The sequence below is a fragment of the Phoca vitulina genome, unplaced genomic scaffold (genome assembly GCF_004348235.1).
Source record: "Phoca vitulina isolate PV1807 unplaced genomic scaffold, GSC_HSeal_1.0 scaffold9, whole genome shotgun sequence".
NCBI lineage: Eukaryota > Metazoa > Chordata > Mammalia > Carnivora > Phocidae > Phoca > Phoca vitulina.
The window spans coordinates 9,067,910-9,089,642 of record NW_022589712.1 but is presented as its reverse complement, the minus strand read 5'-3'; the positions used below and the strand labels follow the sequence as shown (position 1 = coordinate 9,089,642).

Sequence of the window (21,733 nt, the reverse complement as noted above, 5' to 3'; positions counted from 1 at the left end):
GAGGTAGTTACAAGCTGACATCAGCAAGTTCCTGCAGCTGGAAAAACCTGTTTATAGACAGCCCTGGCCACAGCTACATTACAGAATCGGGTCATTCAAGAAATGAGTTCAGAGACAGAGGCAGTCTCCCACATCTGTTCCCATGAGGGCACTGCCTTGACCAGCCGCCGTCCTCCAACTGTGCGGCTTCCGGAAGGACCAGGGACTGGTTTCCTGAGCCCCCCAGACTGCTCATGTTTCTGTACGACACTGGGTCCAGCACACCTGGGGGAGGCAGCAAACCGAGAATCCTCGATAATTCACTACCAGGTTCTCGGAGGAGTTCCTGTGATTGACTGGGGTCTTTCCTGACTGGAACCATGCTTTCCAGCAAAGATGATTCTCCTCCATCCAATTCTGGCCCCAAGTGGAGGGTCTAGGAAGGCCTGAGACAGGCCCCTGTCCCACCCAAGTGAAAGGTATCTGTACCCCGGTTCTGGCAAGAAGACACATGGCTGAGATTGAAGGCAGAGTCTTTGTGTGATGTCGTCTGTTCCAAGTAGGGGCACACCCCCCATGAAGGCCAGAGAGATGGTTTTTGGGGAGCACTAACAGCGGAGAGGAGGGGCAACAGGAGGAAATGTGGGAGAGCCATCACTCAAAGGCACAGGGAACCACCATGGAAAACTTGCTCTCACTGAATGAAAAGGATCTTTTCCCTGTGTATCTAGCTGGCGGGCACAAACAGGCACATTCGCAGTGCTTGTGAGCACAGGGACAGGCAAAAGCAGCCAGCAGGGCCTGGCTTGCTCTCTACTGCTCTTGCAGACCTTACTCCACACACACACAGAGCTAACACGTGGCCATCAGACACTTCTCACAGGTTCAGAGGATTTAGCTAAACTGTACATAGGCCACTGTTTACAGAACCTTAAGAGCTCTAATAGCACTGTAACTACTCTTGCTTGGATTACCACAAACTAAGCCACCAGCAGGGCGAGGGCCGCCTGGATCTATGGGTGTGCTGGTGCCTGGGCGGCCGGCGGCAGGGCCTCCGTCGGAGAGCAGGGGAGGTCTTCCTGCAGCTCCGGTCTGTGGGGTCATGGGTCAGCGCATGGAACTGAGCTGGTGGACAAGCTACGGTGACAGAAGACAAAGAGCGCACACCTCGAGCCAACCCCTGACAAAATGTGGCCACATCATAGCTGAAAAGCCCTTGAAGATGCACACACTGGTCCGGTAAGCCACCAGAGAAATACTTCAAAAGAAACCACATGCATGGCTGCCAATGTCTCCCTTGTTTCCAACCCCAATCCCCCACCAACTGAAATTATAAAGTTCAACTCACTTATCATCTTTCTCATAAATATTCAGTCCGAGGGCATCAACTCCAAGCCAAAGGTCTGTTCCTTTCTTATTTTTTATCTCAAAATAGTTGATTCCATACATTTCCAGGTCCTGAGCAATCTTCAGATACTCCAACATGGCACTGTCCCTAGCAGGGAGAACAAACAAGGACACGGTCATTCGTGCGTGCAGTATCCGGAACTGTAAAACCGCAGCTCTGGCAGGATGGGCTGACAGCTGTGGGTTTGGTGCTGTCCCTCTGTTGGCCATTCACACCTGGGCCCTGAGCTGTTGGACGCTGACCACTGATGTACTCTAGACCTTCTGAAAGAACTGAACAGACTCATGCTGGGTTCTTTCTCTGGACACAGGAGGTTTTCCTTTTAGACTGTCCTGGTAGGCAGTCTTTCTCTCGCCCACATGCTGCTGCAGAGACTCCCACCGTCCGTGTCACTAGCAGCCACCACTTAGGCCTTGAGCTCTTTCCCTCCACAAAAGACGCTCAGGACAGATGAGAGCTGAAGGACGCAACGTCTGTGAGGCCCAAACTATAAATGAACTTCTGAGGTTGGGGGAATGCACAGAATTGCTTCTAATGCCCCAGGTGAGGATTCTAGGGCAACAGAGAATCTGCCCATTTCTTACCCCTAATAGCCACATGTCACATCATGTTCCTCCTTCATGCCTCCTTTGTGCTTCTTTCATAGTAAGTGTTTCTCACTTGGGATCAATTTTTTCCCATTGTGAACAATGCTCCTGCCCTCTTGACTAAAACAAGTGTTTTAGACCCAAGACCTTCTCTCCTCTAAAACAAAGGAGAAGGCTTTAGGGCCTGAGGCTGAATCTAAACTGCTTCTTACCCCCAAACATGAACACCTGGCTTTATTTAAGAGAAACCTCCTGAGCAACTAACTGTTACCTTTCACTGCTCTGCCCGCTCCGGGAGCTAACCACCCCGAGGACCCTATGTGGGGTTAATGCCAAGGCAACCCGCTGGAGAGGCAGGAGCCAGTCCGCACTCACTTGAGCATCCCGCGGTGCTCGGCGTGCCACACCTGGATCCGGTCCTCCCACTGGTCCCTGGTGAGCTTGTGCTGGTCCATGACTCTGAATTGCAAAAAAGGCGGCACAAGAAGGTCACCACAAAGGGCCATGAGAGGCAAGCAGCGGGCCCCCACCCACCTGCAAACCTTGAGTTTTCTTTCAAATAAAACCACCCACAAAGAGTGCTCCTACTTCCTAATATGCAGCATTTTGGACAATTAACAACTTAAAAGACTGAGAACTTAGAATGAGACATATCCAGTCTTGCTGGAAAAATTTTAAAATGGTATTTTATATTTTAAGGGGACTCTTCTTCCAAAAGGGGTAATTTATATGACCATTAGTGAATAAAAACAGATTTAACAGGGCCCAATGTCTATGCACCAGGGGAAGCCAGGAAGTGTGACTATGTATACAGTAACACAGCTGCTCTTCCTGGGGAGAGCGGCCCCCCTTCCTGCTGCGGTTCTTCATCACGGACCGTAGAGGAGGCTCAGTGCCCGAGGGGAAGGCTCTGGTAGGTCAGTGCCTCTGGAGGCCACAGCACGTGCTGGTTAAGCACACAGAGCAGGAAGTGCTCGAGTCCCAGCCTCAAGGATCACGCACCCTCGTGCTTGCTGACTGCTTCTGCTAACACACACCACTTACGCCCTTCAGGGATGCAAGCACTGCTCTCGTCCAGGCCTGGCCGTCCCCTGCTCACCTTTGGGGGATCAGCCGCTCAGAGCTGAGGTACCCTGACTTGTGCGTTTCTTTGTTATAGTCTCCAAACTTGGCCTGCACCGCATAGGAGCCCAGGAGCACCGCCGTCTCAGGAGGGCAGTAAATCTCATCGCTGAGAATTCCCTCCTTCACTTGGAGGAAGAAAAGCTTTTGCGTGATGTCCTGGATGAGCTCCTCAGACACATCTTCGGGGTAGAACTTGGCCCGGAACTTGAACTGGAGAGGGTTCTCCTTTCTGACCTCCTGGGCCGACACCTGCACCACAAAACCAAATGCCGCCTGCAAGCCTGGACGCCAAGACCTGCCTCCCCGAACCAGTTCCTCACCACTGGCTCAAAGGGCTCCTGCAGGCCAGTGTTCAGAAGGTACATTTACTAGAAAGTCACCTTGTAGACTAAGATGAGAAAAGGCCAGCTGAAGTCCAGCAGCAGCCAGCTGGTGACCCGCCAAGCCACGAGCGCCGGCCGCTACCTTCTGGGGAGGTGCTCCCAATTCCAGAGAACCATTCCAGAGAACTCAAATTTAGAAGCAGCCTGCTTAGGGACCTGTGAACCTGGCATCTGCCCCCGTGGCCAGTCAAGCTGGGGGCCCCTGGAACTTCCATTTAAAACTACTCATGTCCCCTCCCCTCCCTTCCCTAATGGCCCCCACACTTACTATAGTAATATGGGAAGAAGGCACAGGTTTGGGAAAAGGGACATTTTCAAATTGTGTGGAGAAAACACATTTAAACTTATTGCTTTTCTTTACAGTTGTTAATGGAATTATTCCGTCTTTGGAGCCAGAAGATAACCTAACACAGGTTCAAACAAAGCAATAACCAGTTCTTACAAAACAGTGGATTCATGGTTTATAAGATTAACAATCTCATTGGGGAAAAAGAAACTAAGGTCAACTAAAAGCTAAGCAATTAACCATCATATGCCCCAATGAGTGAGCAGGAAGGAGAAATGCCAGGATCTAATTTCCAACCAGTATCCCCCATTTACTGGAAACCTGCAACCTTTTTTGTCTGTAAAAACTTTTACACAAATAACAAGAACAAAAAACAATCCAGTTTTTCAAAGTTAACAGAGCAGACCAACAATCAAACAACAGCCTGTAAATAGTTAACTCTGACTTACCTTTTTATCAAGTTTCAACCAGGTAGGAAATCCTTTATTATCCACATACTGGAGGCCAAAGTACCACACTTCCCGAAGGCCGATGGTCTTAACCACCTGTGTGAGAGAGACAGCGGGGCAGGGACTGAAGCAGCCAGGAGAGCAAGGTGCTGGCCGCCCCGTCACACCGAGCATGCCTCTCCTACACCATCCCAACAGGAATCCCAACCTATTACTAACAGAGGCTATTCCCCCAAAGCCGTGAACAATTTATTTTTAACATACACGAGCAGATTCAGGATTAACTTTAAATCTCAGAAAATCTTAAGACCTTATACATTCGCACCCCTACTCCTCCGTTCTCCACTAGCTTTCCCGAGTGAAGACAACCAGCTGAGTTAGAGTAAGCACTCATCAGGCACCCCCAGGGGACACCAGGGCAAGTGTGCATCCCAGGCGTGAATGTCTCCTTTCACGTGTGCCCACGTGAAAAAGGGGTTGAAAGTCACCAAGTGAAGGAAAGCAACACTTGGGTCTCCTCTGGTTGCCTGTCCCTGCTTCCCAGTCAGTTGGCCCAGGCCTCTGCTTAACTAGGAAGAGAGAAACAGCAGTCCCTGGAAAGGTGGGCAACGGACGGCGGCAAGCTTCCAGGGAAACTGGGGAGGTAGGGGAGTTATGCTTCACACATGCCAAGGGGTGACTAGCATTCTCCCAACCTCCAGAAATTTGAAATTCTGATATAGAAAGGCAGAATTCAACCCAAGGTCATAGCAAGAATTTTGTTATTTTAAAATTCTCCTCAGAGGGGCGCCTGGGTGGCTCAGTTGTTAAGCGTCTGCCTTCGGCTCTCGTCATGATCCCAGAATCCTGGGATCGAGCCCTGCATTGGGCTCCCTGCTCAGCGGAGACTCTGCTTCTCCCTCCCCCACTCCCCTTGCTTGTGCTCCTTCTCTCGCTGTGTCTCTGTCAAATAAATAAATAAAATCTTTAAAAAAAAAATTCTCCTCTGAGGCACCTGGGTGGCTCAGTTGGTTGGGCATCCTTGATTTCAGCTCAGGTTGGGCTCTCAGGCCACGTCAGGCTCTGCACTTAGCAGGGAGCCTGAGATTCTCTCTCTCCCTCTGCCTCTCCCCCTGCTCGTGTGAGCGTGTGCACACACGCTCTCTCAACTAAATGAATAAATCTTTAAAATAAATAATAAAATTCTCCACGACAGAATCCCACTGGTTATTCTTGTGTCTTAGAAGCCTTTATAAGAAGGTTACCGTTCTTCAAATATATGGCTTCTATCACATTTAAAGGGAAAGAGGTCTGAACACATGAGAAATGACCAATCAGGTATCTGGAGCACTTGCTTAAAATAAAATCTGAAATTCCAAATAAACTCCTGCTCTGAGCCTGTTTTCTCATCCACTGGGGGACCAGATGCTTGTGGAGCTCCAAGAGCCTGTTCACCATACACCAAAGATGGACCCGTTCATTGGCTCCCTCACTCCCCCAGAGTGGGAGGCAGGCTCCATCATGGGATGATGTGGAAGAACTTGGACTGTTCTGTGCTAACTCCCAAGTCTCTTGTGAACCCTGCCTAGGTCTTGTTAGGGTAGCTAATATGAAGACCAGGTTTTCTGTACCCTATCCTGCTAATTTCTCCCTGTAAACCTCCATCTCAACATTTGGATATAAAACCTGCCTTGCCTTCCTCTTGGGTTGTTTCAAAATTGTATAGGAAAGCCCCACATTCATAAGCAATCTAGTCCTGTACTCCATCCACCGAACTTAGCCTTAGTCTGGGTCCTAACCAGTTTGAAATGATTTCCTGTCTGCTTGTCTCCCCTCCCCATCCCAGTCAGACCCTCGCTGATTTCCACGGCCACAGCACAGATGCCTCTTTACCTCTGCTATGATGTGGCCAGCCCCCTTGACGAAACAGATCACAGACCCTGGAACCACGCCATGGACATAACCCAGGGCTCTCACTCACTCAGTGAAAAGCCTGTCCCTGGGCGCCCCGATCTGCCAAATGTCTCCGTGGCATCTTCCATCACATAGGAAGGTAACTGTCTGCAGCGTGTTTCAAAGCCTTACTTCTATTCCTGTGTCTTCCTCGAAACGGCACAACTGAATTAACCTGCTTTCATTCAGTCCATCTAAAAATCAACGCCTAAGTCCTCCTTATGGGGAAATCCAATATTCCTGGAAAAACGCACCTCACCATTCCCTCCAACGTCCTTAGTTTACCCTAAAGCTGATATACATCATAAAAGCACAATGTGAACAGGTGTGGGGTCTATTCCTTTATCTCTGCCTCGGCGGTGTTTTAAATGGCAGTTTTGGAAAGGAAAATGCAGGGACAGGTCTACTTGGCTCAATCTGAAGTGACAGCTGGAACATATGCTTTGATGATGGAAACAATGGGCACACTGAGTCACACCCTTCTCGCCACCTCAGGAATTTTGGCAGCGGGAAGGCACTGCTCGGGCCCTCCGTCAGATCCCTGGACTAGTATCTAGGCGCAGATAAAGCAAGAGCCCTGGGGTGGAGTTGGGCCAGTTTTTGCAGAAGAGACCGAAGTAACTCATGGGTTGGGAGAGAAGGGTTCTGACTAACTCACCTCTAAAGTCTCTTTCAACCCATTCCATTTAAGGACCATATTCTAGGGACTAGTAGTTTGGCCCATGAACAACCTTCCCAGACCTAGAAGGTCATCAGGTGAACAACAGAGAAAAGGACACAGACTCTGAAGACATTAAGAAGAAAACATGCCCAGCCTGGTTGGGGTGTGGGGAAGGAGCCCCAGAAGGCACCCAGGGCATCCACTGAGGAACTGTCCTGACCACCCACACATAGGAAGGTGGGATGTTCTCTGCGTCATGTGCTATCTTGGAAGGATGTGGAAGGATCAACAAATGGATCTTCAAAAAGACAAGTGTAAGTAGGGTTGGACACTGTGGAGCAAAGCCCTGCCCCCAGCCCTGGCAAGCTACAGAACCTTGGGCAATTCTCTTCTCTCTCTGGGCCTTGATGTCCTCACTTATGACATACAGACAGCTGTTTCCCAGGTCTGCTCCAGCCTTAGCCTTCTCAGATTATGTGGTACTTTTCAGGACAGGTACACCGAACTGTAAAGAAACTAAAAGTGAACTCTGACAGAGAGCTTTGTGATCCAGGTCTCATGGCTGAAGGTGGAGTTCAGGATCTTTCTGTCTCCCACTACTTCCCTTTCCATTAACTGATCGGTGGTGGAATTTCATTACCTGTCCTGGGAGGTTGGCGGAGATTCAGGCAGGAAACACGACTTGGGAACAAAGAGGTCAAAGTGGGATGTGGCCCTGCTTGTTGTTTAGCACATGGAACCAGGGGGCTTGACTTTCTGGGGTGGGGAATAACAACAGGTGCTTGAATAGGATCGTTGATGGGACTAATGAGCTTTGGAATAATTTAGATACAGAGCTTATCAAATCTTGGCATGTTGACTGGATTTATGTGGTTAGCACTTTTTAAATAACCCCTATCTACTGATTGAGTTCAGGGTCCACTTTTTGTACACCTATTAATCCACAGCTCCATGCTATGGTAAGCAGATAATCTAATATCAGAAAAATACCTGGCTTAAAACCAATCTGAACACCAAACTAGATGTAGTTATTCAGCATTTAGGAACATGTAGACTTCTATCAATATGGCACCCTGGATCAAGAAGTGGAGATAATCCTGTGCAGTACGCAGCTCTGTGCCTAGCACAAGAGTGTGCAGTTAAAAATGTCTGTAGAACTGAACCATCCGAGGGGAGTATTTGAAGGAACAGGGCAGGCCTCTCCCAATCTCTCCATTCCCTCCCCGCTTCCAAAGGACCCCAAGGAGCAGACAAGGATCTTCTAAGAGATAGTGGCCGTTCTATCTTGCGGAAGTACCACAGACTCTTCTGATGGCTTCTTCACACAATTTCTGAGAAGCAACACGTGAATGGAACAAGGCAGACGGAGGCAAGGGCAGCTAAATGGCTGAGACATCAAAACTCTATAATCTACCTAACCTAGAGTTTCCAACTCTGCTCTAAAAATTGCTTGAGGACAGCCCAGCTCTCATTTACAGACAAGAACTCTGGGGTGACCGAGGGTCTCCTACCCATCCCTGTTCTAACCACTGACCCACATGGCACTCAGCTGGCTCCATTTAACTTACTTCCAGATTATCTTTCCGGAGAAACCTTTAGATTTTTGCCCCAAGTCCAGCCTCACCCAGAGCAGTTAGATGCCTTTATCCTTAGAGGGTAAGGCAGAGCCAGGGATGACCTCGCCACAGCAGCACAAGGAGAGCTGAGAAGGTGTCCCCGCCTATCGCAGGAGGCCCGGGGGGGACACACCAGCACCAGTGCTGGCTCCTGGGGCTGCTGGACACAGCTGGCCCAGCACACGGGGGAGGGGAGGTGGAGAATTAACCTACTAGGTGCTCACTTTAGGGGATAAGAGAAGGAGGGATCATCAAGCATGGCAGGGAATCACCAATACCTTTTAAATTTGCTGGAATTCTATCTCCCACATTTCCCATCAGCACCCACTCCCATTTCTGGGTTTGGTGCTAGGGTACAGAACATCACCTTTCCGATCAGTGGGACCTCTCAGGGGGGCAGGCTATAGCTCAAGGGACTTGTAAACTCAGTCTGCTCCTGCTGCCCTCTTGGATCCTTGGCCCCAGAGCAGAATTTACTCAGCTCAGAGAGGCAGATCTTGTTCTAAAACTTGGAACTGTTCCATGGAAGAATTATCACAGCTTTCCTGGTGGCTCATGATTATCAAAACTCTCTGCATTCACCTTCAGGTCTCAGGAAGAAATATTCAGGAATGTAGTTGTGCTCTACTGCCCAGCTCGAGGAAGAGCATCTGCTGACACCTGAGTGAGTTCACAGATGCCGCAGTTGGACATGGAACCTATGGCCTGCCTGGTTCCAGCTGGGCCCTCAAGCAGTGTCTGGCCCTCGCCGCACTGTGACCTGCTGACCAGATGGCAGGAGATGGCTGCAGTGACCGTGAAGACCCCTGGGGGTGAGGGATGGGAGCCAGAGCTTTTGGATGTAGCACTATGCTGATAAAGACTTCAGAGCATTCCCTAAATTTCCTCTCACAGGGCTGTGAACACTCTACTCCTGCAGAGTTTTACAACAGTGTGAACCCTTGGAAGGAGGGGAAAATGTCCTCCTCTACAAAAAGAAGTAAGGAGCAAACCAATATACTCAGCAAAATTATTCAGATCTGCAAAAAAATTTTTCCTAAATGGGAGTTCTCTCTCTAAGCTCACAGAGACCAACCTGATCAAAAAGCTGTTTTCCTGTTGTATTTGGCTGGATGGCGAACTCCAGCTCCGCATCCATGGTGGTAACTCGGACATTGATCTAAAAAAAGAACAAAATGCATTATACTTAACTGAGTGTTCCTTTCTCCTAATAATCTGAGCCTTCTGCAAAAACTCAAAGCTACTTAGCAACACGGCAAGAGTCAATTCCATCCATCCTCATGCTGTCACCACACACACATGCACACCCACGGAAGCCGACGGTAGACAGCTGCTGAGTCTCAGCATTGCAGTCTGGACTCAAATGTATGCCCTCTTTGCTTTAATAAAGCACATTCACACTTCAGTCTAGGCTGTTTTTCTACAGAATACTTTGATAACCATTAACATATTTTTCCATGTGCCAGCTTGTATTGACCTTCACGACAGCCAAGGAAGGCACCGGTGGGGTGGTGAGCCTCCTCAAGAATTCAGACCAAGACAGTAAGTGAAAGGTGAGAAGGAACAACATACCAGCATGTTTAGAAACACTGGAAACTAGTGAAAAGAGAAATGGTCAGATGACTAAAGACCCATCAAAGAGCATATCCTATAGTAATTTAAAATGCCAATTATGAAGAAGGTAGAAACATGGAAAACTGCTTCAGGAATGAAAGACATGAAAAGCAAAATGGTACACATGCCCTCACTGCAAACCTGTGAGAGCCTCTAGCCAGAGGACAGAAGTAAAATGTGGGGATGGACGCATCATGGGATGGTCAGCTCACAAGGAACTGAAGTGGGGGTGAAGAGGGGCCTTAAAAAGGTCTCTAATTCCCATCGAGTTTGTTTAAAAAATTCACTTCAAGGTAGTTTTCAAATTTATCACTTGAGAAAACTCAAATTTACTAGCCATATGAAAGACAGACCAATCTACTTTACATCACTGTCCCAAAGGAAAACACCACAGCCACACAGCAACAGTAATGCTTAAGATTAAGAAATGTTTGCTTTTGACCATTTTTAAAGTGAAATATGTAAGAAGCTGGATAGACATGTACCCTAAATTCTCCCTGCCTCGAATGTACATACCACGGGAACACAGTAATAGAACTAAAGCTTAGCTGACAGAGGTTCAAGTGTCCGGCCAGCACAAGGCACACACTAGTTCTTACTTTAGGAACAAAATCCATCTTCATGGATTTTTTCTTCTAACCCCCAAGACTGGTAACTAAGAGATACTTTGACACAAATCTACTGTCTTTTAAAGGTTCTCTGGCTGACAGTAAAGAGAAGTGAGGTGTAATTTTCCACAATTTCAAGAAAGTCTCCCCTCCGATCTCAAGTTTACAAAAGATAAAGCATATTTTAAATTCTTCAATTGTATTAAAATATAAAAACTGAAGTTTCTTTTTTTTTTCATGCTGGCAATAATTTGTTTTTTAAAAAAATCACAAAATGGCTGTTATGAAACATAAAAGATAAACAGCTTTCTCAATTATGGTTCCAAATGCACATATCAGAAATGAAAAATCAGCTCCAAAGTCAAATATTCCAGGAGACAAATGCAGCTCCATTATACACTCATAAGCCCACAGCGACACATCACACCTAAAACTAAGGTGGGGGGGGGGGGGCTTACAAATACAGGGCCTTTGATACGCTTTGCTGAATAACTGATTGCAAACTGATTAACAGGAATATAGAAAAAACCATTCTAAGGTTTGAATCAGTTTCACATTTGACTCAAAGCTAACACAACTCTTTGAAAAAGCAAATAAGAGGATGGATGTAACAAGCCAATAGTCTGTAAAAAGTAAACTAAGTATGATGAAAAGGTCTGCGTAACCTCTATAAACTACATCTGCCACCGCGAGACCTAATCTGCTATCCGCTGCTCCAACGGGGCCATCCTGCCCAGTTCTAGCGGGGCTGGTCTTCCAGAGAATTCCTTCTGGGAGCTCCAACACCCATAGGCTATCATGAAGCCTGGCATATTACCTCAATCAAAGATGGCAAGCCTAACGATCAGGTTGAGTTTTTCTGGCACTGCAATAACAAACAAAACTGGGACAAACAACAGGAAACAAATAGGTTTTTCTCCATTGTTTGGTCCCTTGGCCCTGTCAAAAGGAGTAATTCCCAGATCTGATTTGGGGACACATCAGAATTTTTATTTTCAAAAATGCCCCTAAAATTAAAGTCAAGGTAATTTTATCAATATATAGCTCTACAATCTGCTGAGATGAGAGAACTCATGAACTTAAACAAACCGTGAGAGACGGTGGGCTGGCGGCCTGCAGCTGAGCTGCTCTGAGTCACAGCTGTGCACGGTCCTGGACTGGTCACCACCCTTACTAGGTTTCCCACAGGGGGCACGACTGGCACTCTGGGCGCAGGTGTTCCTTCCGCAAGACTATCTCAAGTGCATCCCTGAGCCCACCTACTAACACAGCTGTCCCCAGTCACCGGGGGAATCTACAAGTGCCCCCTACCATTTCCACATGCTCTGAGGAGAAGGGAGGTTGCTACCCAAACTAAGGACCACAGCAGGGCACTGCCTTCATCAGTAGCAGGTTAAAGAGTTCCACGTTTATAAAGCCTGTTAAGAATATTTTCAATTTTATGGATCTTTAATAATGAAATACAGCATAAACTTGTATCAAAGTTTAAAATTAAGCATTTACGCAGATGACAGGACCATTTATATACATATTTTGGTCCACTTATCCAGGGGCTTTAAAAGAAATCAGATTTGGGGCGCCTGGGTGGCTCAGTTGGTTAAACCACTGCCTTCAGCTCAGGTCATGATCCCAGAGTCCTGGGATCGAGCCCCGCATCGGGCTCCCTGCTCATGCGGGAAGCCTGCTTCTCCCTCTGCCTGCCGCTCCCCCTGCTTGTGCTCTTTCTCTCTCTCTTGCTCTCTCTCTCTGTGTCAAATAAATAAATAAAATCTTTAAAAAATATATTAAAAAAAAATAAAAGAAATCAGATTTTAGCAATTAAGGAAACCTATCTAAATCCCAACTCTTTTTTGAGACAGAGAGAGGGCGTGTGCGAGAGCTCAGGTGAGCAAACGGTGGGGAGGGGCAGAGGGAGAGGGAAAGGATCTTAAGCAGGCTCCATGCCCAGAGCAAAGACCTGAGCTGAAATGAAGAGTCGGACACTTAACCAACTAAGCTGCTCAGGCGCCCCCGCCCCTTTAATTATCTTTGTCTTGAGTTTTCATGGAAAGCAACTGTTTTGATGGAAGCTGACGCTCGTATCTGCAACAGGGCCACAGAAATAAAGTGGGCTTGTACGGTCCAGCACGATAAATGTGAGGATGGTCCTACCAAGAAACCAGAGGTCCACAGGCTTAAAACCTACCCCCCCACACACCCCAACCGGGTGCAAAGGCTGGGAGAAAGAATGCGTGTTTTGCAATTTTTATTGCCTTGGTAATTACCCCCAGATCACACTTCTCATCAAAGGCAACTATTTGCTGAAGGCAACAAGATCCCATAGTAACATGTGGTACAGGTGTGTATATAGAATATGCAGTTAGTCACTGAAAATCGAACCCCAAAGGCAGTGTTTCTCTTAGGCCTGACAAAACACTGAAAACCTTTTAAACATTCTGCTTTGTTTGGGGAGGATGATGGTGATTAAAGTTTAGTTTTGCTCATGTACGTCCACCACACCCACACCCCCCACTGCGGCTGACAGTGTAGATGGTACTTTAATTCAGGTCTCCTCCACGTGCTACCACAACTGAAGCTAAAAGACAAAGCCATACCGAAAGTCCTGAAACGTCAGAACATAGAAGGAACCAGACCTAACTGTACCCCACTATGTGTAATGGGAATTCATAAATAAGTTAGATAATGGAGTTAACAACAGGTTTTTAAACTCCACAGATTAAAAATAATGAGGTCGTCCTCCTATATACTATGTCAGAATTTTAGAATACGAGAACTTGTCTTAGACCCAAGTCACAACACGTTAATGAAGATGCCTGAACCCATGCAGGGAAATGAGGTTCTAATGAGTATAATGCCTATTTTCCAAATAGGCCATATTTAGCAGAAAAATCTTTTCTTCTTTTGTCCCAGTAAACTAGCTTAGTAGAGGAGTTGTGTTTTCATTTCAGTAAGACAGAATATCAGTATGTGCTGCTGGTTTGTATCTTCAGCGAGAGAGGGAACACAAGCAGGGGGAGTGGGAGAGGGAGAAGCAGGCTTCCCTCTGAGTAGGGAGCCCGATGTGGGGCTCGATCCCAGGACCCCGGGATCATGACCCAAGCCGAAGGCAGACGCCTAACGACTGAGCCACCCAGGTGCCCGAAAGGTTTTAAAAACAAAAATCGGAATGAACTTAAGTTTTATTTCTAAAACAAGAACAAAAATTGCCAGTAAAAATTCTTACATCTAAGCAAAATGCCATGCATGCTTTTTTTTTTTTTCCACGACCATGACTACTGAACAGTATACTGAACGGGTACATGCACCACACCTCTAGAGAATGCATAGGTTATTTGATATGGGAATTTAATACATAAACCTATCTTTGCCTTAGTTAATGAAGTTAATGAAAACCTAACTAATGCTGTCTCTGTCCTCCCTCTGCTTAATAATCTACTCTTTAAAAAATTCTCTTTGCTGTTCTTATGGGTTAGCTCAGCTCAAGACTGTGACACTACAAGCCAACGAACCATAATAGCTTCACTTCACTGTCCCCAGCCCGCCCCAGGTAGTGGGCTCTGGCATACCTTTGGGGCTCACTCACTCTGCAAGGACCAAATACCTACTGGGTGCCCTGCAACAAAGGGAGTCACAGCAAACAGAGATGGGCATCGAATAGCTTCTATTCATCATAGTTGTTTCCAAATGGGCCCCAGAGCAGCCTTTCAAATACCCGAGTTTCTGGGCCTTTGCCCAAGAATCTAAAGCCATGCAAGTGAGGACCAGCTGAATTGAGGGATCACTGAACCAGAGGCAAGAGAACACAGCCAGGGCTGGGTTTGAGAGCTCGTGCTGCAGCCTGAGGACTTTCCCCCACTGGGCCTCACCCCCCTCAACTGCAAACCAAAGGTTTGGACTAGAAGTCCTGAGGCCCTTCTGCCACTGAAATGCTAGGTCTAGAGTCCAACAGCACAAGGGGAGGTGTGGGGGTGCAATTAAAGCTGGAGCCATGAGAACAGGCAGGTCGACGACTCCTCTTAGGAAAGGTGTGGATGGACCGTGAAGACTCATGAGAAAAACAGCTAACTGTGATGCTATTACGAGCTGGCCAGGAGATCGTCTTCATGGGGAAAAGACAAGCTCACACCTGTTTTCACACTTCCAGGAGGGAAAACGCAATTCTGGCTGGACACACGGTAGTACAGGTTTTACTGCTCCAATGCAACAGACATCTCTCTTTCCAATAAGAGAAGGTAAAGGTGTTAAACCACAATCTGTTTTTTAAGTAAACTCAGTAACAATTTATACTTTTAAAACAAAAATAAATCCTGTTCCCTTTGCTTACTCCCCCAAACAACTGAGCAATCATGAGCACAGGCCTGACAGAAGGTAGGCGGCCAGGACCCACCTCCCTAGGCATCCCAGCCAGCCCCTGCCCAGTGGTCCATATCTTGCAGAAAGCCACTTCCCCTCATTTGTAGAATGAAGTACTGTAACTAGAAACGTTTTATCTCTAAGGGATTTCCCAAATGTAACATTCTAGGACTTAAAAATTATCTGAATGGCTTCTGACACCATCCAAGTCAGTGGCTGTGCTGTTCTCTGGAACATCATCTGACCTTCACAGGGAGAGGGACAAAGAGGTGATAAAAAGGGGCTATTTTGAGGTCACACAAGTTAAGGTTGGTTCTGTTTCCTTTTTCTTTAACAGAAAGACTTTTGAGTGTTTTTGCTGTGTTAATGTCTTTGTTACAAAATCCCAGGACGCCGTCCTAGTCAGGATTCCCTGGGACCATTCTAGCCACAGAAGTTTCTTCCACGGAGTATCCCAAAGGATCAGTAGAGAAAACATGGTTTCTGAAATCTTCCCAGTTTTTTTTTTTTTTAAGATTTTATTTATTTGACAGAGAGAGACAGAGAGAGGGAACACAAGCAGGGGGAGTGGGAGAGGGAGAAGCAGGCTCCCTGCTGAGCAGGGAGCCCGATGCGGGGCTTGATCCCAGGACCCTGGGATCATGACCTGAGCCGAAGGCAGATGCTTAACGACTGAGCCACCCAGATGCCCCTTCCCAGTTTAATTTTATCAAAATAGTATCTAAAATGCCTTCTAAGAGTCTCAGAGATATGAAAAAGAGCTGACAATGAAATACTGTGTTTTACTTCTAACCCATGTGTGACTACTGAGTTTTGGGTTGCCAAATTACCTCCCAGTTCTTTCCTTTGGTTTGGTAAATAAATCTAGTCATGTAATTTTTCCTTTGGGAAGTGCCCATTTCCTTCTGAGATACTTTAAAGAAACTTGGTTTAAGATTACCTCTCTAATCACAACTTTTACAGAATTAACTCATACCGTACTAAAGACCAAGACAAGAAGGAAACATTCAAAAGACCAATTCCTCCACAAACTTTATAGGAAAGGCAAGTGGGTATGTCTCCTCAGACAAGGCAATCAGCTCTCTCTTTTTTTTTTTTGTAGCCAGAACGCTGCAGCGGGTAAGAAAGTTGACAGTGATTTTCCTAGTACTTAAGAAGTAGGAAAGCCATTTAAGATAGAAAGGGAAATACAAATGATTGCCTTTGAATGTCTGAATTTCAGGCAGCGGATTCATTGATAACAGATTAGTCCCAATACTATCAACACCTGCATTTACTCAAAAATTAGTCTGAGTAGAACCATCCAAGCACCACCAAGATTACATTGAGAGCTTGATCTTTCATAATCACTTAAAAATGTCAAGGCTGTTTTCCAACATTCCAGCTCTCTTCCAAAGGTGCCACTTCAGCAACTTCCAACAGCTTTCAAATATTTGGATAAGACCTTTCAAATACTTAGAAATGCTCTGATAGGAAGTAGAGTAAACGTTCTCCCACAAATGGGGGAAGTAGGGGAGTGGGACAAGGAAAAATTCGCACAACAGATAATGTTATAACAGTTTTCTGAGATGCTATTTTGGTTTACGTAACTGAATAATTATAGAGACTATTGTATTTTGATTTTCATGTTGAGTCATTATGCGCTCTTTTTTAATAACAGCTTTGGTGAACTATAACTTACACATAATTCACCGATTTAAAACGTGCAATTCAGTGGTTTTCAGCACAGTTATGCAACCAGCACCACTATCTAATTTTAGAACATTTCATTCCCCTAAAAGAAACCTGGTGCCCATTAGCAGTCACTCCTCCCAATACTCCTCTCCTCCCCAGCCCCGAGGACCACTAATCTACTTTTTGTCTCCATAGATTTCCCTGTTCTCAACACTTCTTATAAACATGTGGCCTTTTTTTGACTACCTTCTATCACTTAGCATGTTTTCAAGATTCATCCATGTTATAGCCTCTACAGTGCTTTGTTCCTTTTTTATTGCCAAATGATAGTCCACTGTATGGATATTATCACTTTTATCCATCCATTCATCAGCTGATGGACATGTGGGTTAAGTATCTTAGTAACTAGGTCCATGTTGCTTTAGTGATTATAGAATATGAAACACCTGGAAAACAATGTCATTGAACTAGACTATCAATCTGATATTCAAACTGATAATAAAAATTCTTTAGGAGGAAACAAAGATGAAAGAAAATTTTTAAGTAATCACTACACCCAATGTGAGGCTTGAACCCACAACCAAGATCAAGAGTCCCATGCTCCACTGACTGAGCAAGCCAGGCAACTCAAAAATGGATTTTTTTTTTTTTAAGATTTTATTTATTTAACACAGAGAGAGACACAGCGAGAGAGGGGAGGGAACACAAGCAGGGGGAGCGGGGAGAAGGAGAAGCAGGCTTCCCGCTGAGCAGGGAGCTGGATGCGGGGCTAGATCCCAGGACGCCGGGATCACGACCTGAGCTGAAGGCAGACGCTTAACAACTGAGCCACCCAGACGTCCCTCAAAAATAAATTCAATTTAAGTTTACTGTTTTTAGTTGTAAATGAAAATATTCTGTTTTCAGGAAGAAGGTCCCAGTTGCCAAACAAACTGATGTGAACACAGTAGAAAACAGACTCCTAGTTCCCACGCTTATATTCTCCCAAAGCCAGCAGTATTTCCAGCCATCATGAATTCTAGTTCACTCCTTCACTTCACAAATGAGGGAAGAGCACCAAGAGCTGTCCCACCAAGGAACAGAGGTGAGAACCCAGGCTCTTGTTCAGGGTTCTCCCAAGTAAATCATGTTCTTTCCCTAATTTTTAAGCAGGGGATGAGTCTTCTGTTCCACATTTAACTTCGATGCTGAGCATGTTATAGCTAGTCAGCACTCAATTTAAGCACACACACACCATATATATAACATATACATATATATACTTGTTAAAATGAATACTACCTTTATATTTTGGACTTTCCTGGATTAATATAAACGCCTCCAGAGCCCTGTCCATTGCTGCACAAAGAAACGTAGCAATATCAGACATGTTTTATGAAGTCTGGTGTCCCTTAGTAATGGTTTAGGAAATCAAGCCAGCCGCACCTTATAAACTATTCCCCCTGGGCCCTCAGTGCTCCTGAGGCAGTGGTTCTCAAACCTGAACATGCAGAAGAATCACCTAAAGAGCTTGTTGACACAGTTTTCTGGGCGCCAGGCCCAGAGAGTCTGACTCAGTCAGTTAGGATGGAGCCCATAGGTCTATAGCTCTACCAAGCTCACAGGTGAGGCCACCCCGGGACAGCCACCGCTCTCATCAGGGAAAGAGATGACTTTCCTGAACACTCAAAAAGCCACAACGCCTTTTGGCAAAATTAATGCATTTACTGTTACTGTTTATAATCCATTATGTGAAAATATCGTTACTAGATTTTTCACTAGGACTGGAGTACAGTTACAGACTTAGGCTTGCATATCCCATATACTCCATATCCCAACAGATGGACCCCTGGTTTGGTCGTCTCTCTGGATCCTGATCTTATCTTCAAGATAAAAATCAAGTCATTATAAACAAGACTCCAACTTAATAAATCATAACATCAGCTATGACATGCAGTGGTCATTTTTCACAATGACTGGCTAACAAATAACCAACTTCTGTAAAGACATTACCATGAACTTAGCAAACCTTAATCAGCTTAGTGCAGAAATGCGGACACGTAAATTCAGCCAAGGACAGCACGGCTCGAAAACCACAAAGGCAAGTGGATTTTATTTTTTAGTTCTCCCTCCTTATCACCAGCTCTTTTTAGGGGGTCAAAGTAAAGGCTACTATTGAAAATAAACTTTGTTTCTACCTATGATGTAAAATGTTTGTCTTAAATGGGCATTGCTGCTCCCAGTAACAATGTTTTATATAAACAACAAAATTATACAGAAGTAGCTGCCATTGAAAATCCATTGACCGTATTTTACATTGTTATAGTTTCTAATAAGCATATAATTTAGAGGATCCCAACTTTTATTCAAGAAAGACAGTCCAGAAACCACCCTGTTGTTGTACACCATCCTTTAAGAATGGAGGCCCAAAGGAAAACCAACGTGTTGCTATAGGGAGGTATTTACCAACATAGCAAACACTGCTGTACAGAGAGAAGACAAGTAAAATACAAATGAGGTCCTTAAAATACGATTTTGCATACACTGGAGTCTGGGCCACAGGGACCGGATACTGCACTGGCACGAGCACCAACACCCCGGGTCCCCAGTCAGAGCAGGGGAGGCAGGGGTCCCTACTTGAATGTTCCCCACCTGCGGGAGCCACGTGTCACCACATGCCCAGAGCAGGCTGGGCTCACAGTTTAAAATTCCAGAGATGTATGTTTAAGTGCTAGCTCTTAACACCAGACTTCTTGAGTTCACTGACCTTTAGAGAACGTGGAAGTAACAGTATGAATACATCTCACTAATAAGATACTGGCAAGTCTGTAAATCAAAGGAGAATGACTTACAATACTGCTATTCTTTTCTTTCAAGCTCCTCTATCGTAACAGGTAAACCATACCCAATCACATCATTTTATATGCTCTTCTCCTTCAAGATTAAAGAAACTGAGAGTGGCGGTGAACAAACTGGCTTGATTGTTAGGCGCAGGAAAATTTTCAGATGCCAAAGAAAACTGGTCACCTAGCTTTGCAAATGTAAAAGTGTGGAATTAATTAGAACAAAAATGGTCAGGTAGTTCAGTAAAAATTCTGTGTAGACCACAAACCACTGAAGACAGATGGGCAGAAGAGATATAAAGCTCATGCTGTGATAAAGTTTTCAAACAGTTATACAAAACTAGGACAATGTACTAGCCTTTTATTACCTAGTAATAGGAATAATAAAATCATCAAATGTTAGGGCTGACAAGAGTCCACTTGTGACAACTCTGATAACCACTATATAGCACTTCTACAGAGGTCAAAGTGCTGACCCACAGTTCTCAGTAACTCCTATAACCTTCCTAGGGGTCATGGACGGGTGCTCCCACTATTCCTGGGAGTAAGTACTGAAAGTCAGAGGACTGGGTGATGTTGGGGGTGGCTGCTCTCTGGTCTCCTGGTGCCCATCACACAGCTCCAGATACTCTGTTCCTGGTGGTGATGGTCACTTCCCCAGCAGGACAATTCAAACTTGGCTACATGTGGGCTGATGCTAACAGTTAATGAACACTGAGAATGTCCAGTAGGGAGTATCTATCAAGAAACCAAATGAACCTGCCACAGTCTAGTGCCTCAGGCTGGGTCATTATCCTTCTGGATTAAAGCAATCCAGTGCCCCCCCTCCTATTCCTCCTAGATGGGGGTATAAAAAAAGCAGTCACTGGTCAGCATTTGCCCAGGTGAAAAGTAAGGTCATAACCAGAGAGTTCAATGACCAATGAGCCAGTTCAACTCCATTATAAACCAAGTCGAGCTTCTCAGTTCAGCTTAAGCACAGTCCTTAGTTTTAGGAAACCTGAGTTTAAATGTTAACATGGAAATACGGGGGTGGGTGTGCCAGGCCACTGCCCCCTACTCCAAGAGCGCTGCGACACCATCGGGTGGGCGCCTACCTCATTTTAACAATGAATTCAGTATCACTTTAAGGAATTTTGAAGGTAACTTAATTATAAAAGTCAGTACTACATACCCCTCACCTCCTTTCTTAAATTCTCAATGTGCAGCAGACAATAACAGGGCAGGGCATTGGGGCGCCTGGGTGGCTGAGAAGTTAAGCTTCTGCCTTTGGCTCAAGTCAGGCTCCCTGCTCAGAGGGGAGTCTGCTTCTCCCTCTCCCTCTGCCCCTCACCCCTGCTCATGTGCTCCAGGGTATGTGCGCGCACTCGCAGCCCTCCTGGTCTCTCAAATAAATAAAATCTTTAAAAAATAAAATAGGGCAGGGCATTAACATGGAAGCTGAGTCTTGGGATTTCCAAAGAACTTTCATGTTTCAGGTATCTATATGTTACACTTTATATCATTTTTTAAAGATTTTATTTGACAGAGAGAGAGACACAGCAAGAGGGAACACAAGCAGGGGGAGAGGGAGAAGCGGGGAGCCCGATGCGGGGCTCCATCCCAGCACCCTGGGATCATGACCTGAGCCGAAGGCAGATGCTTAACGACTGAGCCACCCAGGTGCCCCTATTTTGTATCATTTTTGTTATATAAATGTACATGTTGTTGACAACTAAAGTAGTGATAAGGTCCAACTATTTTGTAGGCTGATTCTAAGTGGGTACTGCTTGGTGAGGGGAAAAGTTATCCTGGTCTAACCACTTTTTTTTTTTTTTTAAAGATTTTTTAATTTATTTAACAGAGAGAGAAAGAGCGCACAGGCAGGGGGAGCGGGAAGGAGAAGCAGGCTCCCTGCTGAGCAGGCTGGGATCACGCCCAGAGCTGGAGCCAGAGGAGGCAGACGCCTAACCGACTGAGCCACCCAGGCGCCCCTAACCACTTTCTTTTTTATTTTTTTTTAAGATTTTATTTATTTGACAGAGAGACAGCGAGAGAGGGAACACAAGCAGGGGGAGCGGGAGAGGGAGAAGCAGGCTTCCTGCTGAGCAGGGAGCCCAATGTGGGGCTCGCTCCCAGGACCCCAGGACCATGACCTGAGCCGAAGGCAGACGCTTAACAACTGAGCCACCCAGGTGCCCCTTAACCACTTTCTTTTAAAGGCCGAGGAAACAGGCCCAGTAAGGTGTATGCAACT

General features: G+C 45.9%; 1 protein-coding gene across 2 annotated transcripts in view; it reads right to left on the bottom strand.

Moving 5' to 3' along the window:
- Positions 1-21,733, bottom strand: part of EZR (ezrin) — a 52,560-nt gene that overhangs the window by 16,323 nt on the left and 14,504 nt on the right. Inside the window, exons 3-7 of one of the 2 annotated variants that reach the window (XM_032407548.1) lie at positions 9,502-9,585; positions 4,218-4,313; positions 3,074-3,348; positions 2,350-2,433; positions 1,328-1,474 (exon numbers count right to left, since the gene is read on the bottom strand). In XM_032407548.1, the coding sequence (XP_032263439.1) occupies positions 1,328-1,474; positions 2,350-2,433; positions 3,074-3,348; positions 4,218-4,313; positions 9,502-9,585 (686 nt within the window). Of the gene's footprint in view, positions 1-1,327; positions 1,475-2,349; positions 2,434-3,073; positions 3,349-4,217; positions 4,314-9,501; positions 9,586-21,733 lie in introns of those variants that run through there. The other variant, XM_032407549.1, reaches the window with a different exon arrangement.